Below are 21130 nucleotides of genomic sequence, written 5' to 3'. Positions count from 1 at the left end.
TAAGATCCCAAGGGAGTGTTAGGTCCTTAATCGAAGGCTTAAGGACAAAGCTACCTTTCAAAACGGCCTTACAGAGTTTAGGCAAAGCCAATGAAGCCAAATTTTTGCCTGTGTGAAAGTTAGAAATCTCTGTCAGTTGCACCTTAACTGTAGAGAAGCTAGCGTCATGATTAAAAATGTCTGCCAAAAAATTCCAAATGGCTGAAACTGGCCCAGTGAAAGGATCTAGGTCATGCTGAGAAGCCCAGATCGAAAAATGCTTCTATTTGCTTGAATAAACCTTTGTGGTAGAAGATTTGTGAACCACTACCAAGATCTTCTTAACAGAAGAAGATTGCCTGGGAGTCGTAACTATCAAGGGAAATGCAGCAGCCAAGCCATGAGCTTCTGGCTGACCATATCTTGGTTAGAGATTCCTGAGGGATATGTAATCAGATCCGGAACTGGATCTAGCATCCAAGGAGGACATTTTGCATGAGACTACAGAGTGGGGAATCAAACTTGGTGAGGCCTGAGAGGGACAATGAGGATCACCAAGTTCTCCAGCTGTTCTGAATGAACTTGGGAATTAGAGGGAGCAGAGGATAAGCATACAGTAGACCAGAGGGCCAAACATGAACTACAGCATCTCTGGGAGACTCCCCCAGAAGGGGTTTCAGAGCAAAATACTTGCTGCACTTCACACTGGAAGGAGAGACGAAGAGATAGCAGCAAGGCTGACCCCACTTTAGGAAGATTTTTTTCTGCTACTGAAGGATTCAGAGTCCACTCATAGTACATCAGAATAGATCTGCTCAGCCTATCTGCCAATATGTTGGAGCTCCCCGGAATGTGCATTGCCACTATAAAACAGCCTGTGGAGATCACCCACTTCCCACTCTCATAGTTTTGCAACAAAGGGAATAAGATCTGGTCCCCCCCCCACCATTTGTTAATGTACCAGACTACTGACATTTTGTCCGTCTCTATGGCAATAGTCCCTGGAAGAAGAAAGGCATGGAGAGCATGCAATGCCAGAAGCACTGCCCTCATCTCCAGGACGCTGATATGCAGACTCTTCTCCAGAGAGAACCATGTGCCTTAGACTGCCCTTCCTATGCAATGCCCCACACCCAAGCAGGGAGGCTTCCATGGTCAGTGTGATCGCAGGGGAGAGAAGCACAAATGGGTGACCTTGAAGGAAGTCCGAGGATCGGAGCCACCAAATAAGGGAGGCCTTGCAAATGCAGGACAGATTAACCAGATGTGATAAGGGAAGGTCTAGGAGAGACCATTGAATGGCTAAGGTCCACTGTAGAACTCTCATATGAAGATGTGCAGTCGAAATGAGAGTGATAGTGGCCACCATGGGCCCCACTGCTGGAAGAACTGAGCCTGCTGGGGGAGGGCTGGCTTGAAGAATGTAAAGCACAAGATGATGGAGAGAAGACAATCTGTCCGGAGGTAGAAACACCCTGCCCTGGGTAGTGTTCAGCTGAACACCTATGAAGTCCAGTACCTGCATTGGTGCCAGCTGAGATTTATTCAGGTTTATGGTAATACGCAAGTACTGAGCAGTCTGAAGAAAGTGATCCCTGGCATGAATCAGTCTATGCCTGGAGGGAGTTGAAAGGAGACAATCATCCAGGTAAGGGAAGATCTGAAACCCCTGCAGCCACATATGAGCGGTCACAACTGCCATAACTTTGGTGAACATCCAGGGGGCAGTGGTCAGCCCAAACGGGAGTGCTCTGAACTGAAAGTGATAGGCTCCCAGCTGGAAGTGAAGGAACCTCCGAGAGCACCTGTTCATCCTGATATGGTAGTATGCATCCTGGAGGTCCACTGAACACATCCAGTCATTGATCTTCAGGAAGGGCAGAATGAACTGAAGGGTGACCATCTAGAATTTCATCTTGGCAACCGACAGGTTCAGGGTTGAAACATCCAGAATGGTCCTTAAGTCACCCATTTTCTTTGGCACTAAAAAGTACCCAGAATAAATGCCTGATCCAGAATGGTCTAGGGGGACAGGCTGGATGACTCATTTTGCCACCAGCCTGGTAACTTCTATGACTGCCTCCTCCCACTGACTGAGTGGCATGTATGGAAGGTGCTTGGGGGGAATAGGGAATGGAGAAAGTGAATCAAGTAACCTCTGGATATGATCTGCAGAACAGAATGATCATTTGTAATTGACTCCCAGGCCACTGGATGCAGAGAGAGTCATCCCCTGACTGCCTCCAGAGACGAGCAGTCTGGCAACCCTTCAGGATTGCTGAAAGGGTCTGTCCAGGAAGGAATCCCAAGACCCTTGATTCTTTGGGCCCCCCTCCCGCTACAAGGATGGCATCTATCATATCTCCCTGGAGGAAGGCGAATCTTGAGCATCCTGGGAAGCTCCTTAAGACTTCCAGATCCACATATTTTTAACCTGATGCTGATTCCAAGAGAAGGATCATTGTGGGGTGGAGAAGCTGATCCCGACTGCAGACAAAGTCTGCCTGTCCTTCTCGCTCTGGACTAAGGTATCACAAACCATCTTTCCAAACAAGATGGAGCCATCACAGGGGGCATTCACGAAAGGCACCTTGAGGGGCTCTGAAAAGACACAAAGCCAGAGCCAGGCATGTCGTTTAATGCCAAGTCTGTTCCCGCAGCCCTAGAGGCACTTCAGTAGCATGTGAAAGGAGACTCATGGAAGTATTAAAGATGGAAGTGAGGGTGGCTATGCAGGAAGAAAAAACCTTCTCCTCTGCCAATATGGACCCTGGGGCAGACTCAGCAACCTCTTAAACCAGTCCCTCTATAGTCTGATTACATGGGCCAAATAATTCAGTACACATAAGGCAAATGTGGCTGATGCATTAGTCTGCTTTCCAAAATGATCCATTGCCCGAGACTCATTGTCTGGAGGATGGAGCAAACAGCACTCCTGTATGAGCTCTTTTTTAGTGGCCACCACAACCACCATGGCATCAACCGGGGACCCTGTAGACCAATGTTGTCTATCTGAGGGAGCAGTGAATACCTTATCCAGGTGCTTGGGGACAGACTCAACTGTATCTGGTTCCTTCCATGCCCGAGATGAGAAAAGCTCTACTAGGGGATCTGCGGGAGGGGACACCCAGGAGGTAGAGAGTCCTGTGCCAAACACCTCCAGGAATACAGACTCATCCGGGTTGGGCTTCTGGGTAGAGCACCCACCGTGTTGCTGCAGGATCTCCATGATGTCTGCAAAGGAGACATCCTCCGGAGGTGATTGAGGGGAACCCTCTCCTTCCTCCAGGTCGGTATCATCTGTGAAGGACTCTGGCAGGATGTCTAAGTGCCTCCTCTTACACGTACACTTCTGAGGTAGCTCCTCAGGAAGAAATTCCTAGAAGGACTCAGAAGCCTTGGGTAGTTCCTGTGCGGGAACCTCTGGGGGTGAAGTGGCAACAGACTGTCCCTGACGGGGCAGGATGGCAGACTCCAACACATAAAAAGAGGGAGCCAGCATGAACTCAGAGGATAAGACTGTCTGAGGTCTAGAAGTGCCAAGAGGACCTTCTCCACCACCTTGAAGGTGAGCGGATCCATGAAGTAGGAATGGCTGAGCTGGAGCCGAGCCTCCCAGTGCAGAGACTCTGAGAGGAAGAGACGACCTTGAAAGCCTAGAAGTTGATGCCATCCCCTCTGAACCGACACCGAGGCTATGGCTCCGAGAGTTGGTCCACTCTGAAATTGTCAGAACCGAGCCACTCAGGGCAAAGGTGGGTGTCGAGGTACCACGGACCATCAGCACCGACCCCTTGAAACAGGGGAACCTCGGACCCAAAGACTCCAAAACTGAGAGTTGGATCGGAGAAGGAGTAATAAGGAGAAAGGTGGACTGCTTGCCTCCGGCTCCAGAGGGGGACGGTGCAGGCAAGACTCCCAATTGAATCTGGGCCTGGATGAACTTCTGCATCATCCTGTCCACCTCGGCTTAAGACAGACTGAGAGGACTGGATGGAAGATGCCGCTGACCCTGGCCTGGAGTGGCACCGGGGGGGGGGGAGAGGAGACCAAGCCCAGGAGGCCTCCGGCTCTGGTGAAAAGCGAGGCAAATGTAGTTGAGGGAAGCTCTGGCTTGGATATGGGTGGGACTTGGCAGTGGGTTCAGCTGAGGAAGAGCAGTCTGGGGACCTCTTCCTGGGCCAATCCTGCTCCTTAGCATGGGCCTCCTCTCCATCCCCAGCCTTCTTGGCAGGAGGCTGAGTCCCAGAAGCTGAGGTGGTGGAAGAAGAAGCAGAGGCCTCCGAAGAACATGGAAGGAGGCCCTTGAGTACGAGTTTCTTCCTCCTAATGATCAATGCATGGGGGTTGAAGCCCAAGCAAATATAGCAGGAGGAATCTACGTGGGGAACGCCAAAATAAACCACGCACAGAGTGTGAGCATCGGATGGGGGGGGGCTTATGCCCACACTCTGCACATTTCCTGAAGCCAGGCTTGGGGATATCAGCCAAGGAAACAAACACTCACTCACACACACTAGGGAAAAGATAGAGAGAGAAAGAGCTAGAGAGAGAGAGAGACAGCTTTTTTTTTTTTAATAGATATCCCAACGCCTGTGCGTACAGAGATAGAGTAGGGTAAACAAGGGTAAAGAAAGGTTGAAGGGAGTGAAAAATACCCAAGAAAAAACACCTACAAACACATGGAGCTTGGAGTTACGTAGCCACGCTGCTGTTCAAACAAGCAGCAAACGAGATCCGAGGGGAGAAGGGAAACAGGGGCATTATGGGTAGGGGAGGAGCTTAGAGTTTGGATCCGATGCTGGAATATGCGGCCGTGTCAGATCCATGCTTGATCAAAATCCCTCAAGTTGAAGATCAAATGAAAACAACTTCAGATAGAATATTACTGAGAATCAATCTGCCACTTTGGTAATAATGGACACAGTTGCACAATAAAATCTGGAAATAGACCACCAAAGTTCTGATAACAAGAGTTCCAAGGTAAATGTAATAAAAAGAATGTAGGCCAATTACGTTACCACCACAGTTGCGCTGGAAGTTGAAAGAAGGCAAGTCTTGCTAAGGTGCTACTGACTAACAAGGTGTGGATATTTTTCAGTTAAAGAGTAGTCTTACAACTACATTATTTGTCTAATAGTGGTGCTGACTGGGAGTTTATCAGTGAGTTTACGAAGAGAGGATTTAGCTTACTAGGAATAGGGATGTGAATGGGAGAAAATAAGTGATGTTGTAAAGTAAAGAAATATCACAACTAAGATGCCCCCATAGTTGTCTTGAAAGCTAATACAGGGTATCCTGTCAACTCAAACAGCATATATAAATGGGAAGTTATTTTTGTATTCTTATATCTGATATCAATTGCTCTCAGGCGTCTCTCCCTGTTGACCAGGGCTACTGCACTCAAGTAGCATTCTCTCAACTATTTCTTACTCATGTGTGGGGCTGGTGAGGAGAACAAGGCACCCTTGGCAGTGTCATTCTACTGACAAAGAACATTTCTACTCCTAAATTACTTCTCACTGCATGCATCCTTCCTGTCCCAGAGAAGGATGTGCAATGGGCTTGCTGGTGTACTATCTCCGCTACAAGTGACTCAGTCACAACCCTGCCTACTGACAACAATGCCTGGCCACCAGTCATCTCCTGAATCTACTGGAGATCAACCATGAAGTGCGTCCAAGTGTGTGCACCTGTCCCTTCATAGGTCTTTGTCCCTCTGTTCCAAAGGTTCAGGCCATATATACACGTGTATGTGTTGGTTATACAATATGTATATGTTTGCTTTACATATTTAAATGACAAGAGTGAAGCCTACTGAAGTACTTTACATGCAGATGCCAAACAGAATAGGACCTCACTTGGAAAAATTAATTTACTGTACAACATGCTTACAGATATCCTGTTTTCTCCTTTTTGCAGTTGTAGTGCTGGTCATTTGTCGATCCTCTTGAAACAGCTTCATTATAGAGCAGCTTCCCTTAAAAAGGATACCACAGTAAATTAGTACTTGTAAAGAAGTGAATTAACGAATACTGCAGATCTTCAGTGAAGAATAACTTTTTACTTAACTGTTAATACTGAAAGATAAGGCTCAAGAACACTTGTACAGCTGTCACTGGAATTTACACTTGAGGCTTATGATGCCTGTGAGTGCGGTTAGTAATTTACTTAGGCTCATGTGTAGGGATCATTCTGTGTGTGTGTGTGTGTGTGTGTGTGTGTGTGTGTGTGTGTGTGTGTGTGTGTGTGCAGGAATGAAAGTAAGCAGCTTGCCAGAACAAATCACTGTTTAGCTCTCACAGACCACCCAGATGATTTCTGTTTTTATGCTATGGTCAGACCTTCATCTCTGAAAACCTGTTTCATTCTTAAAATGTTGGTGTATCTCTTTTCCTGTACCTACCTAAAATAAATTACTGTTTTATTTTCTTCTGAATCTGCTGCTAGTCTTTTCCATTCCATTTCTGGAGGAGAGAAGTACATAAACTTGTCTGTTGCTAGAAAAAAGTTTGTTGAGTTGTTAACTGCATACTTTCTGAACAAGATCACTGTAGGGAATTCCCTTTTCCCAAGGTGCAGAGGCCTCACAATTGTTTTAATTAAGAAATGAGTTGATGCAAGCTTTGCCCTCTGTATGGTAAGTGTAAGGAGGGTCCACTTTGACTGCATCCCTTGTAAAAGCTGACTTTTAATTCCATTTCATATTCAGCAGAATTCAGAGTAGTGTTGTGTACATAAGTGACCTGAAATCTTGGAAAATATTTCTATCATTATTCCAAAACAAAAAACGGCATGGTACAGATACCACCAACTCAATGTTTCATGTAAAGTGTTTTTTGTTTGATTAAAATAAACTTCTTCAGACATTTTACCACAATTAACTGATTAAATATCCATTAAATTCAAAAACCTGCCCCATACCAAAAGGAAATTACATCATACTTATAGGTTCATAGGTAGGTACTAGGCTATCGGCCCAAGGGCCTACATAAACCTAGCCAACAAGGTTCCCTGGCTTACGCCACCCAAGAAAGTTATTTCCTGTGCCACTGTCGAGCAGAGACACAGAAGTGATCCCCGGGGTGTATTTCCTATTTCCCATCCACTCATCAAGATTTTTCTTGAAGAGTGCTAATGAAGAACTTTGCTTGACATAGATGGGTAGCCTGTTCCAGAGTATGGGAAGTCTCTGGGATAGGAATCTATCACTCCAGCATGTCCTGTTTATTGTGGAGACAAGGTTTAGGTCCCTAGAGTGTGCATCTCAGAGGGATTGGGATTTCTTTAGGTGTAGCACGTCCATTAGAAATGACTCTCCCCCTTAAAAATGTACCATACAAAAATACTAGATAAATTTATAAATACATTTTTCAAAAATATAGAAGTACTTTTTAAAGACTTTTTTAAGTTCTTAAAAATGTACTTCTATATTTTTGAAAAATGTACTGGTAGCAGAAGTGTCAGAAAGGGTGTGTATGAACTTTTGTAAGCTCAAAGAAATCACTTCAGCAGAAAATTTTAATAGCAAGATGTGTACTATTCAAGATAATCTGATCAAATTAAATGAATCTCTTAGTAAGAGAAAAATAAAGAAATATGAAAGTGATCGGAATGACTATGAAGGGGGTGTGGCTTCAGCTTATGGTCTACAGCTTCAGAGTGAACCGCAAAGCAACACAATGACGTTAGATGTGAATACAGCAGCAATAGAAACTAACGTAGTACGAAGATCTGAGCATCTTAATGGAAGAGAAAGGAACCCAATTACGCCAGTAGAAAATGGAGCAAAAAGAAATGCAAAATCAAATGCTGCCAATAAAAATGCAATTGAATAGTCCTACAAATGCAAATTCAGGTGTAACTGTTAACTTTCATACTACAGAGACTGTAGAAATGGGGGCTCAAGCAATACCTGGATTATGACAAGATAATCATCAGGTGGTTGAAGTTTATCAAAGAATAAAGGGTAGTGAGAGAACATGGGCCCAAGTTACAGCAAATGGTGAAAACTTTGCTAACAACAGGCAGCCAAAAAATGGTTTTGTGAAGAAGGGTCAAAGAAGGACAAACTGGTGGAAAACGAAGCAGTCCTGGAGGACTTAGGTACTATAAATTTTAAAATTGTTAATTTATCCAGTTATTGCCTATCTAAAGAAGAATGTTGTGTTCTAAGTAAAGGATGGAACTTTGCACCAGCTCAGACAGCTAATAAATTAGAGACTATAAATGAATTGAGAAACTATGCGAGGGTGTTAAACTTTGATATTATGTTTGAAAAACAAGATAGAGGAAAGTTAGAATCTTACAAACCTAGTTGTTTTAATTCACAGTTATATAAAGAATTAGAAATGTTTATGAACATTTGTGAAGCACAAATCATTGAAGTTTTAGACAATAAAACTGAATTTAAATATTTTAATTTGTCAAAAAGTGAGAAGGAATGTTTTGACAAGCTTATCAAAAATGATGATACATTGTTTTTGAAAGCAGATAAAGGGGGGTCTCTAGTTGCACTTGACAGGGTTTATTATGAAAATATATGGGTGAAATTCTGTCAGATAACAAGTATTACAAAAAGAGTACTATGAAAGAAGTAAAAAGATGGTATGGAATTATTGATTCATATACAGAAGAATGGTTCAATACAGGAGAGAACCAGAAAAAGTTTGTTAAATAGTAACCCCAAAAATCAGTTTGATTTTGGAATTCCAAAGATCCACAAAGATTTACAGGAACCCCCATTAAGACCCATAGTAGCAAGTGCTGATAGTAAAATGGAAAACTGCTCTGTTTTTTGTTGATAAACACCTACAAAAAGTAGTCCCAACCAACATGACATATATAAAAGATAGCTTTGACTTTTTAAAGCAAACAGAAGAAATAACAGTCAAAATAGTGATTTATTAGTGACATTAGATATCAAATCCCTATATACTATGATCCCAAATGATGAAGGGATGGATACGGTAAGGGTAGAGTTGCTATGAACCAAGATGTATTCACCTAATACTATTGGGTTATTAATGGAAATTATAGAAATTGTGTTAAGCTTTAATTTTATGTCCTTTCATGACGAGATATATGTGCAAACTAACGGAGTGGCAATGGGGGCAGCTTTAGCCCCTTATGATGTCAATGTTTTTATGCATGGGTGGAAACTAGTGAACGTACTTAAATAGATTTAAAGAATTTATAGTCAAATTGGTACATTTTATTGACAATATATTTATGATATGAAGAACAACAAAAGAATTGGAAGAATTTATAAATGATGTCAACAATATTTGTTCCCATTTGAAATTTACCCATCAGTATAGCAACAAGGAGATACATTTCTTAGATCTTACAATTTATAAAGATGATAATAAACTAGTTCAAAAATCTTTAAAAAGGAAGTACAGAACAATATGTACTGCATTTGCCAAGTATGCACTCCAAAAGAACTAAGATGAATATAATAAAAGGACAGTTAAAAAGGATAAGGATGAAAAAATATACTGATTTCTTGGAAGAAGCTAACCATTTTTGGAGAAAAATGGAAAAAAAGCGGATACCCTGAGAAAGAAGTAAAGAAAATCTTACAAGATCAAGTAGATGAAAGAAATGGGAAAGCAGCATCAAAGGGAAATAGAGATGGTTATAACTATGGTACATCAATGGCAGCACAAAATAGTGTTGCTTCAAATGCCATTAAAATGTCATTAGTAAAAATTGGGGATTACTTAGAAAGAATGAAGAATTAATAAAACAGGAGTAAAACTAAGATTTGTACAAACAAGAGCTAAAAGTTATAAGAACTATTTTCAAGCAAAGTTAAATACACCTAAAGTGGAGGAACGTAAAGTTGAGATGATTAAGTGCTTCAATTGTAATATCTGTAAATTTTTTATACACGGAAGGAAGTGAGTTAGTAGTGGGGAACAGCAAAGTTAGAATACCAGGAGTGTTAGTTGTAAAGCCAAGAATGTAGAATATTTAATAATATGTTTAGAATGCAATTCCTTCTATGTAGGCAGAACCACTAGTGAATTATATAGAAGGATATATGAACATAAATATGTTATCTAGATAGGAGATGATAGGAATGCTATGAATGAACATTATAACCAGAAAAAATGTAAAATTAACTACAAGTTTTTAGTGCTAGAAACACTAGCACATATGGCCAATATAGTGAATATAGAAGAACAACTGGGTTGGCTTGAATACTGCTGGCAAATAAAACTTAATGCATTTTTCCCACCAGTCTTAACAATAGAGAATAATTTATTATGTACCTAAAAAGAAAAGTGCTGAAGCATTACTTGGAATGTAAGTTTTGGGTAATTTTTATTTTGATCTTAAAAAATGTCTTTAAATTATTTTACAACCAAATTATGTGGAGTGTGAACACTGTTTAATTATGTGACTGAGTTTTGAAGGTTTATCATGTGACTGATTGTAGTTTAAAAAAGGGAGGAATATGTATTGAACCTCAGTCTGAAGAAGTCTCTGTATTTGTAACTGAGGAGACGAAAGAGCTAACTGGAGATTTTTTAGCTTGGAATAAAGTGCTGGTTCCCTGAAGATACTGCATTAAGATTTTTTATTTTTTAGTAGTTGTGCGGTGATACGGCGGTAGCGTTGTTGCCTCACAGCAAGAGGTTCTCCCGTTCGATTCTCGGCTGGGCTTGGGAGTGCCTTCTGTGTGGAGTCTGCATGTCCTCCCTGTGGTTGGGTAGCATTCGAAAGACATGCGTGCGTAAATGGCATGCCTTCATTGAAGGTTGAGCGTCAAGCTGGCACCTTGGCGTTTCTTAAAAATCTACTGCCAATCATTAGCAGACTGGAGTTCCGATGTGGCAACCCCTTACCGGGAAAAGTTGAAAGACAAACAACAACAACAGTAGTTGTTTGTTTTCGCGTTGCTTTGGAGAGATTTATTTTCAATTATTCCAAAACATCTGGCAACAGATGCACTACAGCAGCACCCCACCACATTAGATGCTGTATCACATGTGGAAGTGACTCCATGTTTGTATTGTACTCTTTTTGGAAATCTTCAAATTATGATCATCCCAGCACTATCCTACCCTCTCCTATCTCTCTCCTATTCTTCTTGTCTAGGAGGTAATGCATAATAAGCACTGAAGTACCCTACAGGGCTTTTCATGCAAATCCTGCACTACCTTAATAGTATCAGTCTAGGCCACTGCTTTGTCTGGGTCTACTAAAAGGTGCTATGTCACAAATGTCCAATATATTTTAGATAACATTGAACCAATCACCACTGTAAATGTAATGCTATCTGCTTCCTCATCTGATTCCTACCACTGGCTTTAGTTCTCCCTCAGCAACATGTCATCACAATAGTCTTAGCTGCTCAGTTTGCATGCAGATTTGATTGCCTTGTAGTTTTAGGTAAAACAATCTTCTTTTCTTTCTGTCAACTGCTGATACTGTAGTATCATACTGTGCTTGAAACTATGTTCCCTACAGTCTGCACAGTATTTGCTCAATGACAGATGAAAACCTTCTGCCCAGTCTGCCACATAAGTGCATTTATTACTCTATCTTCCCTCCAGTCTTCTTTTTCTCTCACTTTTGTCTATCAGTTCCATTTTCTCTCCTGAATGTTTCCACAGATTCCCTCTCCAGCACCCATTCTATGATGTAATTCTGTGGGAATGCAACCCCTTCTGTGAAGAAGTACTTACCCAACCAAAGTCCAGTAATATAGTCTGCTATCTGTGTACCCCCTCCCAAATCTGTGCACATTATTTTCAGTGTTGACTGCATAAAACTGTCTATCCACTACAATATAAAAATATATTTAAGTAGCTTCCTTGAATTATTTTTCTTGTAGGTTGCTTCATATATACTTGCCCCCATTTTCCACCCACCCCCAGCACTCCTACCTTTATTGGAACCCTACACCCCTCCCTCTCTCTATCAGCCAATCACCTCCTCCACAGCCCCACCCCCATTTTATCTCTATCAACCAATCACCTCTACAGCCCCACCCCCTTTTCCTCCACCTGCCTATCTCAGTCACTCCTTTTCTCCCACCTAACTCCCTAATTCATCTTCCACTACTATATCTTTACACTTATACACCATGCCTGGACTCCTACCTCAAACCATTCTCACCCCAACTATCTGCATTTTAGTTTTACTCCCTTTATATCTCACTACCTCCTACTCCCCCACCACCTATTCCACCCACACTTCCTATCCTATCTCCCCACTCCCAACCTCCTTTCTTATCATTCAAAAACACACTTCCACAACATATCTGCTTTACTAATTCAACCTAACTCACTCCACTACTTCAAAATAAAATTACTTCCCTCCTCGTACTACACTCCTAAGCTAATACTTTACTTCCCACAACTACTAAACACCAAATCAAAAATACTAAAATACTACTACTCTTCCTCAACTACCTCTGCTTAGCAGGAGACATAGATCCAAATCCTGGACCAAACACTACCTGTACTGCTAATACCCCCACCTTAAACTATAAAGCTAACTATAAATACCTCACATTCTTCACCATTAATGCACAAAGTTTAAGAAATAAAGTAACCCAATTCCATGCATGGTTGAACTACAACCAACCTGACATTGTAGCCATTTCAGAAACATGGCTAAAACCTCACATTAGTGACTGAAATCCTTCCTCCTGGATTCCAATCCCTCAGACACGACTGCCCAAACAGAAAAGGTGGTGGGGTAGCCTTAATCTACTCTAACCTATTATCCATCACTCCCAACCCTAATCCTATCCCCACATTCAATAATGCAGAACTAGTAACAGGCCTGCCAAAAGTAAATAACTACAAAAGCATTTGTATCATTGCCCTCTACATCCTCCCTGGTAACAACACCACAAGTCTGGAGGACATACTCCTCTGGACCTCGACCAATATTAAGCAGGAGATCTATATACTTGGAAACATAAACATCAATTGGAATAAAATCAATAACCCCAATCCCACCATATCCATCAATCTATTTAACTATACACAAATTACTAACTCAATCACCAGGCCCAATAAAACAAACCCCCCAGGTACCACACTAGACTGGATCCTAGCTTCCCATCCCAATAAAATCTTAAACTCTGGCATCACACCTGACCCTATAGGAGACCACTTGCCAGCATTTATCTATCGAGCTACCCACTCCTCTCCTCACCTACACCAAGTCATCCACACATGTAAGCTCACACACTTTGACCCAACAACCTTCTCTAACTCCCTGAAAGAAATTGGAACCCTCTAAAAACCCTTCCACTAGATAATACTGTAGAATTTTTCAACTCCTCCTTCTTAAACATCCTCAACTCCCTAGCGCCACCAAGAACAAAAAGAGTAAAAACCAAATCCGCCCCTTGGCTAACCAAAGATACCAAAAAACTTATACTACAAAGAGACAAATCCTGGAAAGCATACCATCAAAACAAGCAGCCTGAAACTTTTCTTAAATATAAACAACTCCGCAACTTTGCTAAAAAACAAATCAGAGACAAAAAGTCCTTCTATATTAAACTACAATCTAACCAATCTAAAAGCCCAAACAATTCTGGAACACCATTAATTCTCTTCTCAACCCAGGTACCAAAAGCAACCCCTGCCCCGACACCAGCAAATCTGACCCTGAAATAGCATCTCTATTCAACTCCTTCTTCAATAACTCCATAGCTGAACTGACTAAAACCTTCCCTAACAATAACCGCTCCCCTCAATCCACCCTTTCGTCACCACCCCCTACAACACACTCAGCATCCAACCCTCCGCCTATATTCAACCATAAACCCATCTCAACATCCTATATAAAAAAATTACTCCCCAAATTAAAACCTTGCTCCAATATCCCTGACAATATCCCATCCTCCTTCCTAAAAATAGCTGCAGATGGTATCGCTCTTCCCATTATCATCCTGATCAATAGATCCATGCTAGAATCTTATGTTCCCAAACTATGCGCACTGCCTTCATTCTACCTCTCCATAAAGGTGGCAAAAACAATAACATCTCCAACTTCTACCCCATAGCCATCCTCTCCTCAATTTCCAATGTACTAGAAAAATGCATTCACATTCAGCTCATGCCATTCTTAGCCAATAACCAACTAATCACTCCAACCCAACACGGCTCCCGACCAAGTCATAGTACATCCACCGCACTTCTCTCCTTCCTAGAGATGATAAATCTTGCCCGGGACTCTGGAAAAATAGTTTCTACTGTTCTTCTAGTTCTGTCCAAGGCATTCAATACCATCTCCTACACCCATCTCCTAAACCATCTCTCTGACCTTAATCTCTCCCAGAATACCTTATCCTGGTTCTCTGGCTACCTCTCCAATAGATCTTAAGCTGTAAAATGGGGGACAGGCACCTCAACCTTCCTTCCCACCTTCACTGGGGTTCCCCAGGGATCCATACTCGGTCCAATGCTGTTTAACATCTTTATTAACAATTTCCACAAAGCCATACCCAATACCAAAATTGTACAATATGCAGATGCTTCCACATTAATCTGCAGTGCCACCAACCTCCCAGAGCTTCAGACACTGACCCAAGCTGCTTTCTCTACCACTGAAAATTGGATGCTTCAGAATCACCTCTCACTAATTGCCAATAAATCCAAAATACTATTAGTCTCTCCCTCAAAAGCTTCCCCTCTTGATAAAAACTCATTCCAAATCATTTGTCAAAACAACTCCACTATAGAGGTTGTTCCCACTGCCAAACTACTTGGGGTCACTATTGATAAACACCTGAAATTCGACACTCACATTCAGTAAAACATTAAGAAAACCCATATAAAACTTGGTATGCTATACAGGAACATCCAATTTCTCTCTCCTTCCACCAGACAGACACTTGTCACTACCTATCTACTCCCCTCACTAATGTATGGTGCTCCCCTATTAACTAACTTATCTGCCACACTCAATTCAAAATTGGAAGTCTGTTATAATAAGCTTTCTAAATTTGTCACCAAAGCCAAATACTCCTCCCATCACTATATTGCCCTTAATTTGTTACACTGGCTTGAACTCTCCAGCCATCTAGACTATCTTCAGATTACCACAGCCCACAAACTAATCTTTCAACCCTCTAAGTGCCCTGCTCTATGTAACATCCTTCTCCCCTACACCCCTCAGAGAACTCGCAGATCTACTCACCAAAACCTAATCTGTGTTCGAAAACCCAATCGCCCTGCTGGTCAACTCCTGCTATCCTTTTCCTTAGCAATTCTCTTCCTTCCTCTCTAAGGACCTGTGCAAACTTTGAAAACTTTAAATCTCAGTTACATTCCTACCAAAAATTTACTCTAACAGAAAATGCAACTGCATTCTCTCCACATAGTCCTATAATTCTCTCTCCACCTCTAAACCCCTCTCCAGCTATGATTACTAGCCTCTCTAGCTATGATCTTTAGGCTACCACACATATGTACATATTGTAAATATCAAATTTGTACCATGTACCTAAGAATCTACACCTGCTCTCTAACATGAAATGTAACTATAAATTGTTCATTAATGATATTGTGCCTGTATCTAAAGGTAACATGTACCTAAGAAATTACACCTGCTCTCTAACATGAAATGTAAATTGTTCATTAATAATATTGGGTCTGTATCTAAAGGTAACATGTACCTAAGAAATTACACCTGCTCTCTAGCATGAAACATAATTGTAAATTGTTCTTCTTTTCTATATTGTATCTGTATCTAAACTTTGTAACATGGAGATTTTCTCGCCGGGCCTCCACTGAAAATGGGCTCCCTGAGCCCAGTGGACATCCCCGGTCATCAAACTGGAAATAAATAAATATATATATATATATATATATATATATATATATATATATACACATACACACACACACACACACATATATATATATATATATACACACACACACACACATATATATATATATATATATATATATATATATATATATATATACACACACACATATATATATATATATATATATATATATATATATATATACACCCCTATACAGTGCTGCATATCTATTTGTAATTTGTCATATTGTTCTCTGCTTGAAGTCTAGATCATGGCTGAAAAGGATCATTGTACTAACCTACATAACACACTGAATAAATAACTAAATAAACCATAACTGTGGTATTTCAGAATGCACTTGTAATTTTCCATGAACTTTACCCACATTCTACAACCTCTCATGCATATAAACATGTTTGAAATTTTCTTATTTCCTTTCAGTTTTCTTGTAGTGTCTTCAATAATAAAATATTAAAGGAGGAGTGATGCGAACAGTTTTGTAACAACCTAATAGTACCGGTATGCTTTCTATCATCTTGTTTAGTTTCTTATGTACTAAACAGTACATAATGTCATGCAAGAGTTTCTGTTTCACACATAGCATATCAGTCTTCTCACGGTCAATGCTGAAAACCAAGCTAAAGTGCATTCAGCAATGCTTTGCTTAGTGTATGTTCCTGTTATCTCAATCATATTTTTGAGGCACAACTTTTTAACCATAACTCTGTGGTGCCTGTGTTTTTTCATGTGGTTGGATTCAAGTAAAATTCCCATTCTTTCATACTTTATGGTTTCCTTTAACCTCCTTATCAGCGAATTTAGATTGGGTAGAAATTGCTACACACAGCCTCATATTTTGCTACATACAGCCTCATCTTCCAAAGCGCTCTCTGCTCTGTTAGTCTCATACACAGTGATCATATCTCTTTTCCTCTTTTAAGGAATCATGTTGGTTTCCAATGTGCTGCTGGGAAAAGTCATCAAATAGAACAGGTGCAGTTCTGTGAGTTATTTTAAAGCTGTAAACTATATTTATTGCAAATATTGACACTTCTTTCCATAATAGAATAATATCCGCCTAATCTCTGCCAGTCCTTTCTCCAGCTTTTCCTAAGAATGGGGGTTGGTATAATGGTTAAGGTTTCTGACTCACAGATGCAAGATACAGTGTTTGATTCTCACCTTTGGGAAGTAAATTGGTTAGGCTTAGAGTGGCCTATTAAGAAAGCTAGCCTAGTAATTAGATATGAACTCTGATTCCTTCTTTCACTGCAGATCAGAAGCATGTGTTAAGTAAAGATACAGGTGTTTTGTGCCCCCCCCCCCACCCTTTGCATGTCCAGTTTCTTTATTTTCTTTCTTTTTTTATTATACAAGTTGAATATCATTTTAATAAGTAAGCATTCCTTACTAATTAGTGAGCTAAGCTCCATAAATAAGTACCTGGCAAGGACACACCTTCAGATTCATTAATGGCAGTATTATGAGATTGGGGATATTGATGGTTACATTTTGAAAAAAGAAAAAATAGATTACTGCCCCTTGATAAGAGTTTAGGGGGAATTTCCAGTTAACTGGGGGTGCAGCAGCATTTACATACAATGGTACAGTTCATGATAATTTCATGGCAGTTATTTTATGGTACAGAAGATTATGAGAAACAATACATGTTCATTGTCCTCCCCATGGAAAAGAACTCAGTGGGTATAGGAATAATACCCCCCCCCCCCAAACTCAAATATCTCATAACTGCTATGGGCTTTACCTCTATCCTCAAAGTTACTTACTTAGAAAGTCATAGAAAATGATCATGGAATATTTCTTACGGCCTTGGAAACCCCTTTATGGATCCACAAGGTAAGGGGATACCAGATATCCCAGATGTCAAATTTTATAGTTTGGCAGAACAATTATGATACAGTATAGTAGAAGTGACTCCAGAATACAATACCATGTAAATCAGATAACCTTATTCTAGACCTTACTTGTTCAATACTTAATAGGGTGAGTCAAGGCGATAAAAAAGAAGCCATACTTCAGACAGTGGATATAAGAGTATGGTTAGAACTGCAGTTTGAAAGCTGTGCTATCAGGGCAGGATTGGCAATACCTTTCAAATTCAGTTGTCTGCCAATTAGCTGGAGATGGGTTTTCAGAATCTGGTAATATTTCAAGGGATGATCCGAAATGGCCTTCTTTAGGTAAGGATCATGAATTCTTTAACTCTGAGAGTCTTAAATGTTTTCAGAATTTAAAATAATACTATAATACTTTATAGCTTAACAAGATGGCTGCTTAACTTCTCCCAGTGTGAAAACACAAAGGCCAGGAATGCTGTCACTTTTATTACATTCATTCACTGGCAGGTAAGCACACTGCCTGGATGTCAGGGAAGAAGAAAGAAAAACAACTAGAAAGGGAGAAACGAAAACACTGACTGGAAGAATCCCACAGCTATTCAGTAAAAAGTAGCTCAAGCTTCAGCTTTGGTGCAAGGCATGGCTTCCAGTAATCTAGAGGAAAAATAAGTCAAATTTGCTCAGAAATTACTAAAATAAACAAAACACAAAAGAAGTATATCAATTCAAATAACAAAAAAGGCTGGAAAAAATGTAAGAAGCTTTAAACAGATATTTAGATGAGCTGATAAAAATGCAAAAATCAGAGGTTAAAAATGGATCCAGATCATGGTCAAATGGGGCTCTAGGCAGGGTAATGGATCAGGACCCCTCCATACACTGCCCCCTCTCCCAAGCCATTCCAGAGTCCCATTACTTAGCTATTTCTTCCCAGTTACCATAAACACTGTTCAAAACTCTCAATGTGCATACTGTTTTCTGCTTTACTTCTACAATGATTACAGATATTTGGATTTACTTTAAAACTTTTATTTCAAATTCTATAGCACAGAGTCTGATGGACATTTGCTAAGCAAAGCAATACAGTCTCCCAGTGAAAACAGACTTACCATTAAAACTTCTCTGCCCCAAAAGCTTACATTCACTGAAACAGCATTAAAACCCACGTTCGAAGAAAATGTATCTGGCCAGTAGCAGATAAAGTTTACCTTTGGAATGTTTTCAAATCATAGGGCCCTTATCCACATTTTTAGGACCATGCAAACATGCAGGAGCTCTTTGATTCACCTTCCTCCTTGTATTAAATTATATTCCTTGTACAATACAGCATTACTTGTTAGAGCATGTTTTAAATTTATAGTTTTGAACATTTTTCCAGTAAGCACTGAAGCAAAACGTATGAACCAGAAATGACAAAACTGCCCAAGTCAGAACATTTCAACCTAAAGGCCACTCAAACCTCTATCATTACAATCTACCAGTATCAGTCAATATGCACAATCTCTGCAGAGGTAAAAGTCATCTGAATAATTCCACATTAAAGTGATCTGTAACTAATGAAGAGGTTGCTGCTAGCAAACAACTTTATATTTCATTGTTTCATCTATAAATTCAGTGCCTGCCGCCCTTGAAGAATAAATTGACTATGTTACATAATTCAAATCTTGATACACTTTGAAATCATTTAAAAATAATAAAATATAAGACAAAATGGTAAGCTGGTAATACTGCAATAGGGAATGGATGGCAAACTTGCACAGCATGTTCATAGTTACTTGGCATAACATCCAAAGGAGGACATACTCAGGACTGCAGCATTCCTCCCCCATCCCCCCCTTAAAGTACAACACAGTATTGGCAATCCATCTGCATGCTGTGGGAGGAGAACCCAAAGTCTTCTGTATCAAAAGCAAGTATGTTACTTGCTGTGCTACTAACAGTGCTTTTCACTTTTATAGCACAATAGTGATACGATTTCCTATACAAAACAGTTGCATGTTGTAAGCAGACAGTATGAGAAGCAGTAAACTTGTCTTCCCTTGAAACTCACAATTACTTGAAAATGCGCTTGAAACCAGTTTCCTTGAAAAATGCACCTGAACCAAAATACAGCCTGGTAGTTGGAGAAGAGGATTCAGGCTCTTGTTTCCTGTTTACACACACACACACACACACACACACACACACACACACACACACACACACACACACACACACACACACACTTTTCTAGAATGGGACATAAACAGTAATGATCCATTACCAAAACCATCTCCCTCATTCTCAATAATGCTGTCACCAGGCACAGTTCTCTGGTAAACCAAAAAAAAACACAAATCACTATTATCCTCAGAATAAGACAATCTTTAAATACATGAATAGTAGCATTTAGCTGTCAGTTTATTTTCAATAGATGGATACTAAACAATGAGCAGCATACCAGATTTAATATACATACACTTACCTAACCAATAAATTACTAGCCACAAGCATTTAAAGTTGAACAGTAACCCTCTTTATTTGAAATAAATAAAATAAAGCATTTTGCTAGAAAAGTAAATAAGCAAGTAGGAATAATCTCAAACAAGACACTTAAAATAAGTTTTCAATAGACAGATGGCATACAGCAAACTCTGTCAACTAGTCTACTCCCTAACACATTTAAGCTAAATATATACTATGATATATATGTCACTATGTTTAAATATCAGAACAGAATTGTCAGTTTTTTCAGACAGTTCTGTCTCTTTGAACATGATCCAGCAGTAAAGTCCAGCAACTCCCTAGATAACAATATATCTGTGTTTTTATACGAATCCCTGGCAGGATTTCCTCTTGGCTTCAGTTTTGAATTTCTTGTTTCCACATTCACATGGTTCTGGGGAAAGTACAAAATAAGGTAATATCTTTTAACCTACAGTAACATTTTCACAGGGTATTAGGCTTCAAGCATTGCAGATGTGTGCACAAAAGTATTCAAGTAGAAGTCACAGCCCACTGCATATCAGTTTAGTGTGTGCTGCTCAGATAAGCAAAACTGCAGCGCTCAGCAACAGTACGATTCAGACGCATACATACTCTGTATGGTATTGCATCACATTAGGGACTAATTTACATGTTTAAAAATCACTTACATAAGCAGTTTAAGCAACTGTTCATGTGAGCTTCCTCCTAACCTGTATAACCCCGTAGCACAAAAATGTACATGTAGACTTACACAATCACACACACATGCACACACAAACATGAGTAAACAGAAATTTACTTTTTATAATCTTAACCTTGTGTTGTTCCCCAACATCATGTATTAAAAAAGTACTTCAGATATTTCTTCCTAAAGTACTTGTGCCTCATTAACTTGTATGGCTGTTTTGCAACTGAGTAGGTATATCTCTGTGTAATCTGTATAAATACACGTTTCAGGCATTAGGCAATTACAACCTTCTTTGGCTTCTGTAAGTCATTGTATTTCAAAATG

The 21130-nt window shown here is 40.2% G+C and overlaps 1 protein-coding gene across 1 annotated transcript in view; it reads right to left on the bottom strand.

Annotated features, from left to right (window-relative positions):
- LOC122807687 overlaps positions 1-21130 on the bottom strand; it is a 1034636-nt gene that overhangs the window by 249672 nt on the left and 763834 nt on the right. Inside the window, exon 11 of the mRNA XM_044078639.1 lies at positions 5875-5959. Within this exon, the coding sequence (XP_043934574.1) occupies positions 5875-5959 (85 nt within the window). The remainder of the gene's footprint in view (positions 1-5874; positions 5960-21130) is intronic.

Source organism: Protopterus annectens, chromosome 7.part1 (assembly GCF_019279795.1).
Source record: "Protopterus annectens isolate FY-2018-M chromosome 7.part1, PAN1.0, whole genome shotgun sequence".
Classification (NCBI taxonomy): Eukaryota; Metazoa; Chordata; order Ceratodontiformes; family Protopteridae; genus Protopterus; species Protopterus annectens.
Note: the sequence above shows the minus strand (reverse complement) of the source record. Positions and strands in the feature narration are given on the sequence as shown.